Genomic DNA, 13,063 nt, shown 5'->3' with positions numbered 1-13,063 from the left:
GGCCTCTGGTGGAGAAATATGCAGAAATGTGGTCAAAGAGATGTTTGTCATTGTCAGGTGCAGTGCCACGCATGATGAAACCAGCATACAAATAAACCCACACCTTTATCAGGCCAATCACTGACCTATATGAAATTGGAAAATGTGCTTGGCCCAGACATCTGACATTAAGATGCATATATACATCGTCTCACTCTCCTCTCTCCCTCTTCTAATGCTGCAGTGAAGCAACAAAGCTTTGCATTAGAGTTCACTGTACTATCACACTCAATCTACAGGCTTTGTCAGCCCACGCTACCCCCCTCCGTTAATTCTTTGTCTTTTCATCAGTTGAGAAAAATAGATGTTCTTTAATCCTGCTGCTTAGGTAGTTTTATTAAAGGATTACGCTACCATGCCTAGCTACTACATTTGCTGTTACACACCGTAATTCCTTTGTCCAGCCAGCATGGAGCTTTAAGTCTCGTGTTAACCTCTGTGTAGTCTGACCTAGATGATGGTTTCTGTCTGAATATTTCTCCATTAACTAGTTGGATTTTAAATGTCTCCAGTATGATTTTGAGGATCTGGTGACAACTTCAATATATTAGTGCTATATTAACTGTGTTTCATTGATTTCCACAGGCTTTACAAACAACGAAGAGTGCTAGATCCGCCAATCAAATGACATCTCATTTTGTTAGCAGTGAAACTCCTCATGTGTGCTCAGTCTGTTTGTGTACCACCTTTATTTGTGTTTCCATTTCACTATAACTGACACTACAAGTTGACACTACAATACAGTTGAGTGCATAAGTTTGCATAACCCTGACATATATATATACCACTATATATATATATATACTATATATATAGTGCATAAGTATATATATATATATATCCTATATATATATATAAGTCTTTATATATATTTAGTATTGCCCTTATATAATATATATGTGTAAAATATATATATATACATATATTGCAGGTGCTATATATTTATTCAAAAGACTTGCACGCAGATGCTTTTATTCAAAGTGACTTAAACAAAGTGCACATTCATATTTTAATTCCCAAAAGACTAAATAATAAGTTAAACCAATTATCCTTTTCAACAGTGTAAACATCCTTATTGCGAAAGGTACATTATCATAAGATCTAAGAATCAGTTGTGTAAATTTTGTTTTATTTACTCATTAATTTTCTTGTGAAATATGTGTAAATAATCAGAGCTTAAGCAGGGATTTTTGTTTCTAAGAATCAGTTGTGTTATTTTTGTTTTATTTACTCATTAATTATTTTTTCTAAATTATAAATCATTGTCTTGCAGAACCTGAAAATTGTTTATCATTAAAAAAATAAGATACATTATAAAAAGATTACATAGTGTCTAATTTGTCATTGCACTGCGACCGAGGTCTTAAAGTAACCTGATTGGTTGTTGTGATTGGTTGATTACGTCACTGTTGATTACGGTCATCGCAATAAAGCTTGCTTATGATGTGCGTAACTCTATTATGAAAACATATGTTACTCTTTGTTTTTGTTTCTGATGTTTATCATGTGATATTGCATGATAAAGCAAACAGATGCCTTTACATTTCAGAAATCCATTTTCGGCAATGATTGTTCTTAATGGTTGCACCTAAAATTACATGCAGCGCTACCGATTAGCCAGGTCAGTGCATTTGGCAGATGTTCAGGCTACAGCTCTTTTGCTCAGCACGAAAACGAGAGAGCAGAAACAGAGGTGGCCAAATAATCCACTTTGGCAACTGTCCAATGGCAGCTTGCTCACTTTTTTAATACACCTATTCCTAGGTTTCCAAAATTGACAAATAATGCATGCAAGGCATTTGTGGATTGGTAGATTGGTAAGTTTTTTTATACTTTTATTTCTTGGTTTGCATGATTGACAAAGAAACCATACAGTATCTTTAAGCAGATTTAATATTTCTGACTAAGTTGGGTTAATGGCCCTGTGGCGGATCTCCCCCGATCCCACCCTCCCTTGCCGCTGGTAGCCGTGGCAGGCTGAAGGATGGAGCAGACTGGAGCAAATCTCACCTCAGGCAGTGGCATGCCGTTGATGATGAGGTCAGGCTGCTGAGGGCCCTGCCCTGTGAAGGTATGGTGGTAGCCATGGTTGGGTGCGGCATTCCTGGAGTTCTGGTTCTCCACGTTGAGGAAAGTGCTCTCGGAGCGCCTGCAGCCCAGCGGCAGAGTCTGCTGGTGGTAGTCGAAGTAGTTGAGCGAAGAGGTGAGAGACGAGCAACTCACCACATTCATCTTGTCCGTCTCCTCCACGTCCCGCGGCACCAGGCGGATGTCGTTCTTGCTCAGCTTCTTCTTCTTGCTGGACTTCTGGTTGCCGTAGGAGTACTCCGCCACCCTGCGCAGGTACAAGAAACTGAACAGACTCAATAAAGCAGTGCTCTGCATTCCTCACTGCATGCACAGCCGGCGCCAGGTCCTGGCCTGGCTCGGGCTGTGGTGCCAGACCCATATTCAATGGTGGCGCAAGAGAGAGCGGCCACATTCGAGCGACCTCTGGCCGCCAATGGAGCCGACGTCCCTCATTTGTTTGCATTTCCATGCTTGGCGGCTCGACTTGTCACAAACACACATGCACAATGCAAACATGCCAAACCACAGAAGCACACACAGCAACAAATGATACTAAGCATCACTGCTAGCATAAGTAATAATATTCAAAGTTAGGCCCGCATTTGTCTGCTTTTTTTCGCTTGTGTTACAAACAAGCCTGCTGGCAGGTGGGTTGTGATTTTCAATTCTCTGAGCTACGCTCTGTGGCTACTGCTAACCTGATTTGAGGGTTTTGATTCTAATCATAGTAAATGAGAAACTTTGAGATCTTGCCCCAAAGGATGCTTGGGTTGCAATCTAAACTTAAACTTGAGTGCTCATAAGGAGAGTTGGTGTAGTAAACAATCTTTGTCTTAGCTATTCCCCACTGAACCCTCTCGCTTTTTCCCGTGTGGATCATTAGATCTTATAGCCTGAAACAATCTTACACTTATTTCTTTTTATGTCCTCTGAAGGGCACACATTTGTCGTAACTTATGGCTTTGGCTTAATGGTACGCTCGCTCTGCCTGCACAACACAAAGCTCCTCTTTCTGTGCTTTTCATTTGGATTCAGGCTGTGTTTCCCTGCTCCTTACTTTTTTTCTGGCTTGGAAAAATGATAACAGTACAGGACCTTATCTTTTAGGAGGCAACTAAAAGCTTTTTTTTTTTCTCAATGGGTTTTTTTTTTTTTTGTGGGAAAGTAAATGATTTTTTTTTTTCTAAATGCGAGTTGGAGTGCATAATTGTTAAACTGGGGGTGCATTGTGGTTGTTTTTTGTTTTTGTTTTCTGGTAAAGAAATAGTGACAAAACAGATTGCGAATATGTGCGAAGAGATTCAAAGTGATTATTTTATTAATGGATGTTTTTTTTTTTTATAGTAAGTTGTTTATTGTAATATTGAATATTATTGGATATCGTTGTCTGTATTGTTTTATTAAAACCATTTGTTTTTGTTCTGTAAACTGCAACAGCACCAGGGTCTTATATTTAAATGTTAATAAACACATGTCTCTATGGTCTGTTTGGTCATGTGTTTGGCTCTCGTCACAGTCAAGACAATCCAAAGAATCTCAGATGAGCCAGAAAGGAGAGTCAGTGAGCACAGCTGAAGAAAACCGTTTCAAGCACACTCACTAACCCCCTGTTGGGAGAGCTGAAAGCCTCCATCAGGTTTCTATCTGGAGAGGAAAATAAATGTTAACAACAGCAATCTAAACACAGGCCATCTCTAGCCATCTTCCGATCATGGCAAGGTAGATGCTCTGCGTGCCTAACTGTCACAATCACGATCTAGCCTTCATGAAAATGTTTGCTTACATACATTTCTTTTAAGATGGATTATGTATGCTGTTGCATTACAAGACAGAAACGTCAACAACAATTTGAGGTAAAAATATGGTAATGTTTTCTGGTTAAATTTGCAAAAGCAATTTATATGGAAATGTTGAGTGGTAATGTAGCAGAGGGAAATCAACACAGTGGCCAATGTTACAGATTGATAAGTATTCATACTACAGTAGATTAACAAAATAATATTCTCCCCTACACACCATGTGTCAAAGACTATTACTGTGCTATACATTTGCATGATTTACCTTTTATGATTGTAATATGATCGTTGCCACAGTAACATTTGGTTGCTATGGCCATGCTATTTTATTTTGAAATAGTGACCTCTACGATCACAACCATAATTTGTTGCCAAACCATAAATAAAATCTCCAAATGTGAGCAACAAGTCAATATTTTTATTAGAATTTGAGAGAGATTTTGAGAGAAATTTCACCAATAATTTATGCAAACACCAGTCTCAGTGCAGATGGTGTGTATGAGGAAAGGCCTATGCTTACCCTTAAGTTGATTTTACTTATTTTGGATGACTTTATCATTTAGCTTTATTTTGTCTCTTGTTTACTTTTTTCAAAATCAAACTTAAAAATCAAATAAGAATGACAAATTACTTTAGGATTGCTGGAAACAAAGATGATGACAAAAAAAGTGCTGTAATATTTGTTTTGGTTTTGCTGTTATATCTGCCATTTATTGGTTTGTCTTTTTGTCATATTTTTATTTTAAGCTCATGTGAGGCTGTCCTCATATATGCATTATAATTGATGAATAAAAAGAAAATTTTATCATTTTAGTAATATCTACAATAGTAAATATAGTAAATGATTTCCTGTTATGCTTACTTCTGTTATCAGCAATGGCAGCAGCAGAGCAAGGCCTGAAGCACATGCACAGTTGAAGACACAGTGCGTGCACAGCCAAGATACACATCAAACATGCTCTCTCTTTATGTCTTAATCATTGTATGCTGTTTGAGTATTGATTCATTTTCGGTAGAAATACAATTGCTTGATAACTAGACCAGGGTGCGAATTATGGAAGGGTTGGTAAGGTCTTACCCGATAAGTAAGGCCTGAACACCCACAAGTAAAAACAAAAAATATTTCTAGGCCTATACATTTTTACAATTACACATTTTTTATTATATTTTCAATATGACAATGTTGGTGAAATTTATGTCAGTAATTTTTCAGGTGCAGTTTTTGGAGGTTAGTTTGTCTCACAACAGAAATTGTTCTTTGGTGACTAACCGTCAACTACTTAAAATTTGTGAAAAACAACATTTTTTTTGTTGTTTTTTATGACACGTAAATAATCAATAATAAGGTTGCTAATGTTAAATGTGATACAATGTGATACTGACCATACCGTAACGTCATAACGTACTGTTGCTATGGTTACCACCTCAGTCCAACGCAATTTCTGTTCGTGAGCAAGTGTTTAGCGTAATCTGGCTTCTATGATTAGGCCTTTTGTTGATTCTATTTCGTTTTTGTGGTTATCTTTAAATATTCGTCCAACCCGAGGGTAAGTAAATAATTCGCACGCTGAACTAGGCTGTGTGTAACTTCAATAACATGTATCAAAAATTGTTTGGGTACCTGCAGTTGTATGTTCGGATTTCCTTGTTATCCCTTTTGCACTTGACTGCCACAAAGATCATTGTGACAAACAGGATGACTGCAATAGAACCCAGGGCAATGATGAAAATGAGGGACAGGTTGACGGGTCCGATTTGCTCCTGTGCATTGAGATCAGGAGAGAGATAAATGACAATATAGGCAGAGGCAGATAGAGAAGTTTGGCCGTGGTCGTGCGCCACCACGGTTATTTGATAGGATGGTTTCGCGTTCTCCCCAAACGTCTTTGTGGTTCGCACCTCGCCGTTTATCTGATCTATTTCAAAGTAAGCCATGTCGCCTTCTGAAATTGAATACGTTAACCTTCCATTTTCCCCCTCGTCGTAATCATCAGCTTTTATTTGTGTAACCAAATAACCAACTCCAGCATTTTTAGGAATGGACACCTCCGCGGTGCCGTTCACCAGGGGCGGGGTGGTCATCACAGGTGTGTTGTCATTTACATCCAGTACAACAATGCGCACGGTGGCGTTGCTGGTCAAAGGTGGATCTCCCCCATCCTTTGCAGAGACTTTAAACTCAAAGGTCCGCGTGTCTTCGTGATTAAAAGCCCTAACGCCGTATATTTCGCCGTTTGAGTTCACGGTCACGTAAGATTCCACAGACATGCCCCGCACCTCCGATTTGATGATCTCGTAGGACACGGTGCCGTTCATGCCCAGGTCAGGGTCCCTGGCGGACACCGCCAGCAGAAACGCACCTGGGACGTTATTTTCGAGGACCATGGCTTGATAGTGTGGCTTGGTGAAGTACGGGGGATTGTCGTTTTCATCCGTTACTTTCACTGCAAAAGATTTCGAGCTTCTGAGCGGGGGATACCCGCTGTCCTCGGCTAGAATGGTCAAATTATACATGTCTCTCTGCTCCCTATCCAGACGGCCATCAACAAGTAAGGTGGAGAAGCTCTCAAACTCGTTGAGTCTAAAAGGCACATTGCCCTGCAGTCTGCACTGCACTTTTCCATTCGCTCCCGAATCGTTGTCTGAGACTCTCACCAGAGCTATTACATATCCGAGAGGAGCGTTTTCGCTCACCTCTACCATCTCGCTGTTTTCTGACAACAGTTTGATTTCTGGCGCGTTGTCGTTGATGTCGATTACATTAACAATCACTTTGCAGTGGGCAGGGATTGAATTTGGACCCAGATCTTTGGCTTGTACATCAATTTCGTGGACGGGCAATTCCTCGTGGTCCAAAACGCCATTCACTGTTATCACGCCTGTTCTGGGGTCGATTTTAAACATCTGTTTGGTCAGGTTGGACACGAAGTTTATGAACGAGTAGACCACCTCGCCATTGGTTCCTTCGTCTGGGTCCGTGGCGTTCAGGTCTATCAATAACGTGTTGATAGGAGAGTTCTCCAGCACGTTTACAGTGTATACTGGCTCATCGAAAACGGGGTTGTTATCGTTCGAGTCAATGACTTTTATGTTAAGTTGCACAGTCCCGGACTTTGGGGGGTCTCCACCATCCTCCGCTGTGAGTTCAAACGTGTAACGAGACTGCGTCTCTCTGTCTAAAGTCTTTTCCACCACAAGTTCTGCGAATTTGGACCCGTCTCCCCTCGTCTTAATCTCAAGACCGAAAATATCATTAGGGGTAATTGTGTACGTCTGAATGCCGTTGCTCCCGGAGTCCGGATCGCTTGCCCCCTCTAGGGGAAATCTGGTACCGGGAGCGGCGTTTTCCGAGATTTCTATGTCGATGTGGTTGGTGGGGAAGCGGGGCGCGTTGTCGTTTACGTCGATAATCTCAATTTTAATCACGCAGATCTCCATCGAGTTTGACATCACCTCCAACGAAATAAAACACTTCGGTGTCTGTCGGCAAACAGCGTCCCGATCAATTTTTTGCTTTGTGATGAGCAGTCCGGCGGGGCTCAGATTGACCCATCGTGGCTCGGAATTGGAGATAACCCGCAAATAAGGCTGTCGGTTTCCCAGTGCAAAACCCGCATTTTTTGCGTCCGCCGTCACGTTGGCTATCTTTGTGCCTGCACGCAGCTCTTCTTCCACTGTGTATTTCAAATTGTAAACGGCATCGACTCCAGTCCAGCACAAGAGAAAGCAGAAAAACATTTGTACGAAATCCATGTCATTGGAATGCATTATACCTGTTGATGTCTGCCTTCACACGCTCATTTGCATGATCTTTTATTAACATTTAAACCTACGCACGTTCGGTCGGACGTAAAAAAAGAACAAAAAAAGAAAAGAAAAAGAAACTCCCAATAAGTCAAAGGAATAAAATCACAGTCTGGTAGACATCCTTTAAAATGAACGAAAATGTTTATATCTGCGATGAAATTCATCTGATTTAGCCTACTGATTACGCAATTGATAACTTCCATTTACTTTATCGAAATCTTATCAGGCCACCCATGTCTTGCATTAATTTTTGGGAAAAAAATAAATAAATATGAATAAAACTGGTGAATAATTCTTCATATAGCCTAGTGAATGTGGAAACATTGTGAGCGAAAAACATGGCTTCAACATGATCATTTGCGTAGTTCAGGGTAACCGAGATGTAAACCGACCATTTTGAGCCAGTGAAAGAAAATATTCAGTAAAAATGTAGGCTAAATGTCTGCTAGAAGGTCCTCAACTAGTGAATGAATGAATGAATGAATGAATGAAGGGAAGGATCCAATTAAAAAAAAAATGCCTTCCTTATCATGATTCCTGACGAACACTAGAAATGAAATCGAGTTTAAAACATCGCTCGTACCCAGTCAATCCATATAATAATGTGGAGTTAGGATGTCTCCTCCTTGATCCGCATTTATGTCCATGCACATATCCAACTGAAACAACAGAGATTCCGGTTTTAGTAATGTGAAGTTAGGATGTGTCATAGTTGGTCAGGATTTGTGTAGTCTTTGAAACTGGAACAATATGGCAAACCAATATTAATTAAATATCAGTCCAGTCCACAATTCACTGATATTCCCAGTCGAGCAAGAAGTGGGTGCCTTGTCCACTGAAGATTTCTCTCAACAAGCGTAAATTTCTTGTGTGAAGGTATTTCAGGTGGCCTTGGTCCAGAAAGAATGAAACTAAATCCGTATAAAACACTGAGAAAAGATCAGTGAAGAAAAATCAAGCATTTGTATGTGCACCTGGGCTCTCGCCGTAATAAAAGCGTCTGGTCTGAAATATCCAGCCTGTTGGATGAAGCGTAATAGTTCTTGATATAGTTCTTAAATGTGCCTCACTGAGGTAAACGCACAGCGCGCGTCTTCAGCGTGTACTGTCGAATGCGCGGCTCAGTGTCTCGCGCTCAGTCTCAGGACCCGCAGTCCCCACAGCCAATCAGAGGTTACACTGGAGAGCTGGATTTGCTGGTGGGTGGGGCAAAACTACAGCTATGGACTCGGCCAACTAGCACCAGTTCATGCAACGCACAGCGTTATGTTATCCGTTCTAGTTGTCTGGACATAATACAATTATGGATACAATTATTGTCTTTTGGGAGGGTCAACGTTTTATAAGTAATTTCCTTAAGAAATGTTTTTTGTGAGGTTTTTTTGTGTTAAATGATGAGGGGTGTTGTTCTTTTTAAACAAAACACCAAGTTCTTGTTATATATTTTTCCCGATCTAAAAAATAAAAATAAAATCCATAATTGATATAGGCTATTAAAAAAGTACTGAATTTATAATAAAAATAAAATCCATAATTGATATAGGCTATTAATTAAGTAATTAATTTATTTTTTTTGTTTTTTTTGTTGTTTGTTTCGTCCGACAATAGGTTATTTAGTGGTCATATGGTAATGATAATGATGGATGTAATTATTTATAATCAATATATTCAGAATTAAGTTGATATTTTCTTGACGCTGGGTGCTCATTTAACCGGCTGACAGAAATGACCCTTCCGCACACAGAACATTAGTTCTATTCTTTGATAGTAAAAATATTAATGTTGCTGCCTAATATTAGATCCGTTAGATCTGAGTAGCCTATTATCAACGTCATAATACGCCTAACACGTTTACTTTCGGCAAGTACGTATTTATTGACCTGTCTGTTCGATATTTAATAAGATATTAAATGTTATTCACGTGTTGCTTTAGTTCTAGTGCTTAAATATGGTAGAAGCTGTGTTAAGAAATATTAATGACATTCATGCCTAAGAATGGGAGCCCTATATAAACACTACTGTTTGCGTTTGGATCATGCGCTAATTGCGAATCTTTCAGGTAGCTGCCTTTCGTTTCCATCACACATGACGACCACAACATATCAATCTCTCTCTCTCTCTCTCTCTCTCCTCTGACACACAAACACACAGAGACATAAAGGCGCGCTGGGGCGTAACAAGATATTAAATGCTATGAGATTTATGTAATATTAATATTATAAATAATAATAACATTATTATTCGTTAACTTGTGTGTTTGTTTGTTACTTACATTTTGTTGTTGTTTTTTTTTCTTTTTTTTGTGAATGTATATTCGTCGTTATTTTGTATAGTTTATATTGTGCTTGTTGTTTTTTTTTTTTTTTATTCCTTAGTATCTGGCTTATGAACATGCACAAAGAGTCAGGAGTCATGTGCACACATGACAGCATGTTGAGGGTAAATCGTGCTTAAAGTCACAAGGCTGACACCTAGCGGCCGACACCACTTTCACCTCATTTGTGAAGGCAGTAGTTTTTTTGTTTGTTTATTTGTTTTTGCTTAGACTTAAATATTGGAAAATTACAAATACAAATGTGCAAACATATATTGGTTTCTAAATATTTTATATAAGTATTTTTTTTCATAGCAAATGTTTTAATTATTATTAAATTTTAGATTCAAATGATATGTTAGTTAGTTAGTTAGTTAGTTAGTGAAAAAAAGAAGTAATACAAGTAATCAGTACTGTATATTCCTGAGGGGTGGAATCCATAAGATTTTACTTCTGTCTTGTGTCATTTCACTTGAAATGTCTGAATACGTCATATGAGGTTGACTAACCACAGAGACATTGCTTCTTTGTTTGCCATACAGCCGTGCAAGTTCTCAAGCAGTCATATTTATGAGCAAGCACAGATGTCATCATCTTTAAATATTCCAGTTCATGTTTGTTTCCAGCTTGCAATGCTTTAGGGACAGCTGTCAACCTATTGCTCCATTGACTGTTGAAACTTCCCAAGCTTCCAATGCAAAAGCAAGATTCTGAAGGTGCATTTTCACTGCTAGTTTTATCCTCCTAATAAATTCTTAATGGTGTAGGAAGAGGATGATTGTTGTTTTTCCTCTAGCCTTTTAAAATTCAGCTCTGATATGTTTTATCAATAAAATTGGGTTGTATGTGTGCAATGGACTCCTGCTTGACAAGTTGTTGTTATCATGTAAGCTCACAGGTTTTGACACACACCTTCACTTTGACATCAAGGTTAATAGATTTAGCTGTTTTGGCAATGTCAACACACACCTGAATGCATTACCTACAAATCGAGTTTTCTTGCATGCACCACTGTTGCAAATATGCTCAATTGAATAATTTGTTGATTATTTTTGTGCAACATTCTTCTAGTACTTAAAAGCCTTTTCTTTCTGATTTCCTTCGTTCTCAGAATCCTTTGTGATATGACAGCAGCATTTGGAGGTTTTGATTCTGCAATAGTAAATGATGTGTATAGATGGTGGTTTTAATCTTGCTGTGTTTCATTGGTTGTAATGGAACAGAAATGACCATCAAAGTGAATTCAGCCCAGTGTAAAATGGACCCTGCATCAAAAAAGCAGCGGTGGCTCTCAAATAAATAATAACATTGTTTAGCAAACCCAATGCTTTGAAGTTCTTGGAAATGAAGTAAAACATTAGGTGGAGAAGAAGAAAAAAAAACAAGAAGAGGAAAGGAAACTGTCTTTCTTGCTTTATGGCTGTCCAGATATCTTTTCGTATGAACAATACATTTTCTTAACGCTGTTGCTGTTTTGTTCTTAGCCAAATACCCCTTTAACTGTTAGGACCCTTTGTGTGAAATGCTAAGTAAAGCAGCTCAAAGGTGCTCATAGGCTGCAGCCCAAGCTACTTTGTGCAGTGGGAGCCACTCAATCATGCAGTGGTTTTGAACTTCTTTAGGACACTGTTTTGCTCCAAGCCTTGAGCCAACACTTTCCACAGTACATAGAGAATAACTGATTTGATGCAATATTTTGCTGGTAAGCATGGCACGCTTCTATAGCCAGTCCCTTCTGCTCACTTTGAAAGGAATATCTGAGCTCAGCCGGTATGTTGCTGGCTTATTACCCTGTGCAGCACTGAATAGCATGGGTGCTCAGTGAGACTCAAACCTACAGGTGTGCATTGGAAAAGAGAGAGAGTGTGTGATATATTCGAATTTAGACAAGATGGAGACTCTTTCTTTGGTTGGATGTGGCTACAGAGAGAACAACTCCATTATGGTCTTCATCTTAGTGTATTTCAGGCGTTTGATTTCATCTAATGATCATGGCTGGAAGCATGCAGCAAGATGACTGACAGGCCCATCTGCAGCGTTGCCTTGCCCTGCTATCTGTGCCTTGATACATTGTGTTATAACATTCTCTCTCCATCTGAGCCCCCTGCTAAGCTGGGAGGGCACTGTTGCATCAGTGATGGAGCTCTCGATATTGAAATGTTTGTTGTTTGTCTCTTGGTAGAACTGAGTGACAAAGGTCAGTTGTTTTATTTACTCTGAGAAGAGATTTGAATTACAGACGATTCATTTTTAGCACACTGTTTGGGTTTGTATCTAAATCTTTTACTTTTGTTTTGTATGCATATATTTTTTAGGAGATTGAGTTTTGTTTCCAGAGACTCACTGAGCACTATTAGCATCTCCTGCCCCTTGCTGCATCTGGGTACAAACTGCTAAGCAGAGGTCATGATAAAAGATTTGGTCTATTGAGCCGAAATTCCTGAGTTTCTCTGAGAACCTTGAAGCGCATTCATAATGTTTTTTTTTTGTTGAAAGTTACACAGGAATGTTTCTAATTCTTAGCGTTTTGTTTTCTTTTTTTGTTTTAGCAAGACTGTGCAGGTGAATGGAGAGCTATTTTACTATTGATACATAATAATAATTGCTTTAAATATCACAACTGTTTCCACTGGAGCCTCTAAAAGCTATTATAAGGCGTTGAGAGGTTTTAGCGATGGCTGTATTTAAGATTTCATTAGGAAGAAAAAATTGTTATTAGTGTGAAATGAAACTGCTGTTAATTGTTGTTGGCAATTGTTTACACAGCCTGAGTAAAGACTGGCACAATACCAGAAAACCATTTGCTTTAGTCATCATTTTCCGACAGCATATATTGTGTTATGTTTTTACAGATGTTGTACTTTGAAGATATCTCATTTTTATTGTGAATTACGTGTGCAAAATTGAATGGCCTTTGAAAAATAAGTCATGAATGTGTTTGCATGTATTTAGATTGGCAACTTTTGATATGTTATTAGTTTATGTGTTTGTTTGTATTTAGTTTTTTTAAATTGTTTTCTGTTATTTGGTTAGCTTG

At 38.8% G+C, this 13,063-nt stretch overlaps 1 protein-coding gene across 1 annotated transcript; it reads right to left on the bottom strand.

The window, feature by feature from the left end:
* Window positions 1–1,929: 1,929 nt before the first annotated feature.
* On the bottom strand, window positions 1,930–8,373 carry pcdh19 (protocadherin 19). Its single transcript, XM_042738808.1, has 2 exons — window positions 5,527–8,373; window positions 1,930–2,374 (listed from the first exon to the last, which is right to left on the bottom strand). Exons 1-2 carry the CDS (start codon window positions 7,671–7,673, stop codon window positions 1,930–1,932), a joined length of 2,592 nt encoding a protein of 863 aa, XP_042594742.1. The 5' UTR covers window positions 7,674–8,373.
* Window positions 8,374–13,063: the final 4,690 nt, after the last annotated feature.

This window comes from Cyprinus carpio, chromosome B14 (genome assembly GCF_018340385.1).
Source record: "Cyprinus carpio isolate SPL01 chromosome B14, ASM1834038v1, whole genome shotgun sequence".
Classification (NCBI taxonomy): Eukaryota; Metazoa; Chordata; class Actinopteri; order Cypriniformes; family Cyprinidae; genus Cyprinus; species Cyprinus carpio.
This window is presented reverse-complemented; position numbering and strand designations above follow the sequence as displayed.

What these genes read in the sequence shown, in the direction of transcription:
- pcdh19 (XM_042738808.1), bottom strand. Translation starts at nt 7,673, where the DNA reads ATGCATTCCAATGACATGGATTTCGTACAAATGTTTTTCTGCTTTCTC. An exon ending in ATCCGAACATACAACTGCAG is followed by an intron (nt 2,375 to 5,526) that starts GTACCCAAACAA and finishes GTACCTGCGCAG; the next exon opens with GGTGGCGGAGTACTCCTACG.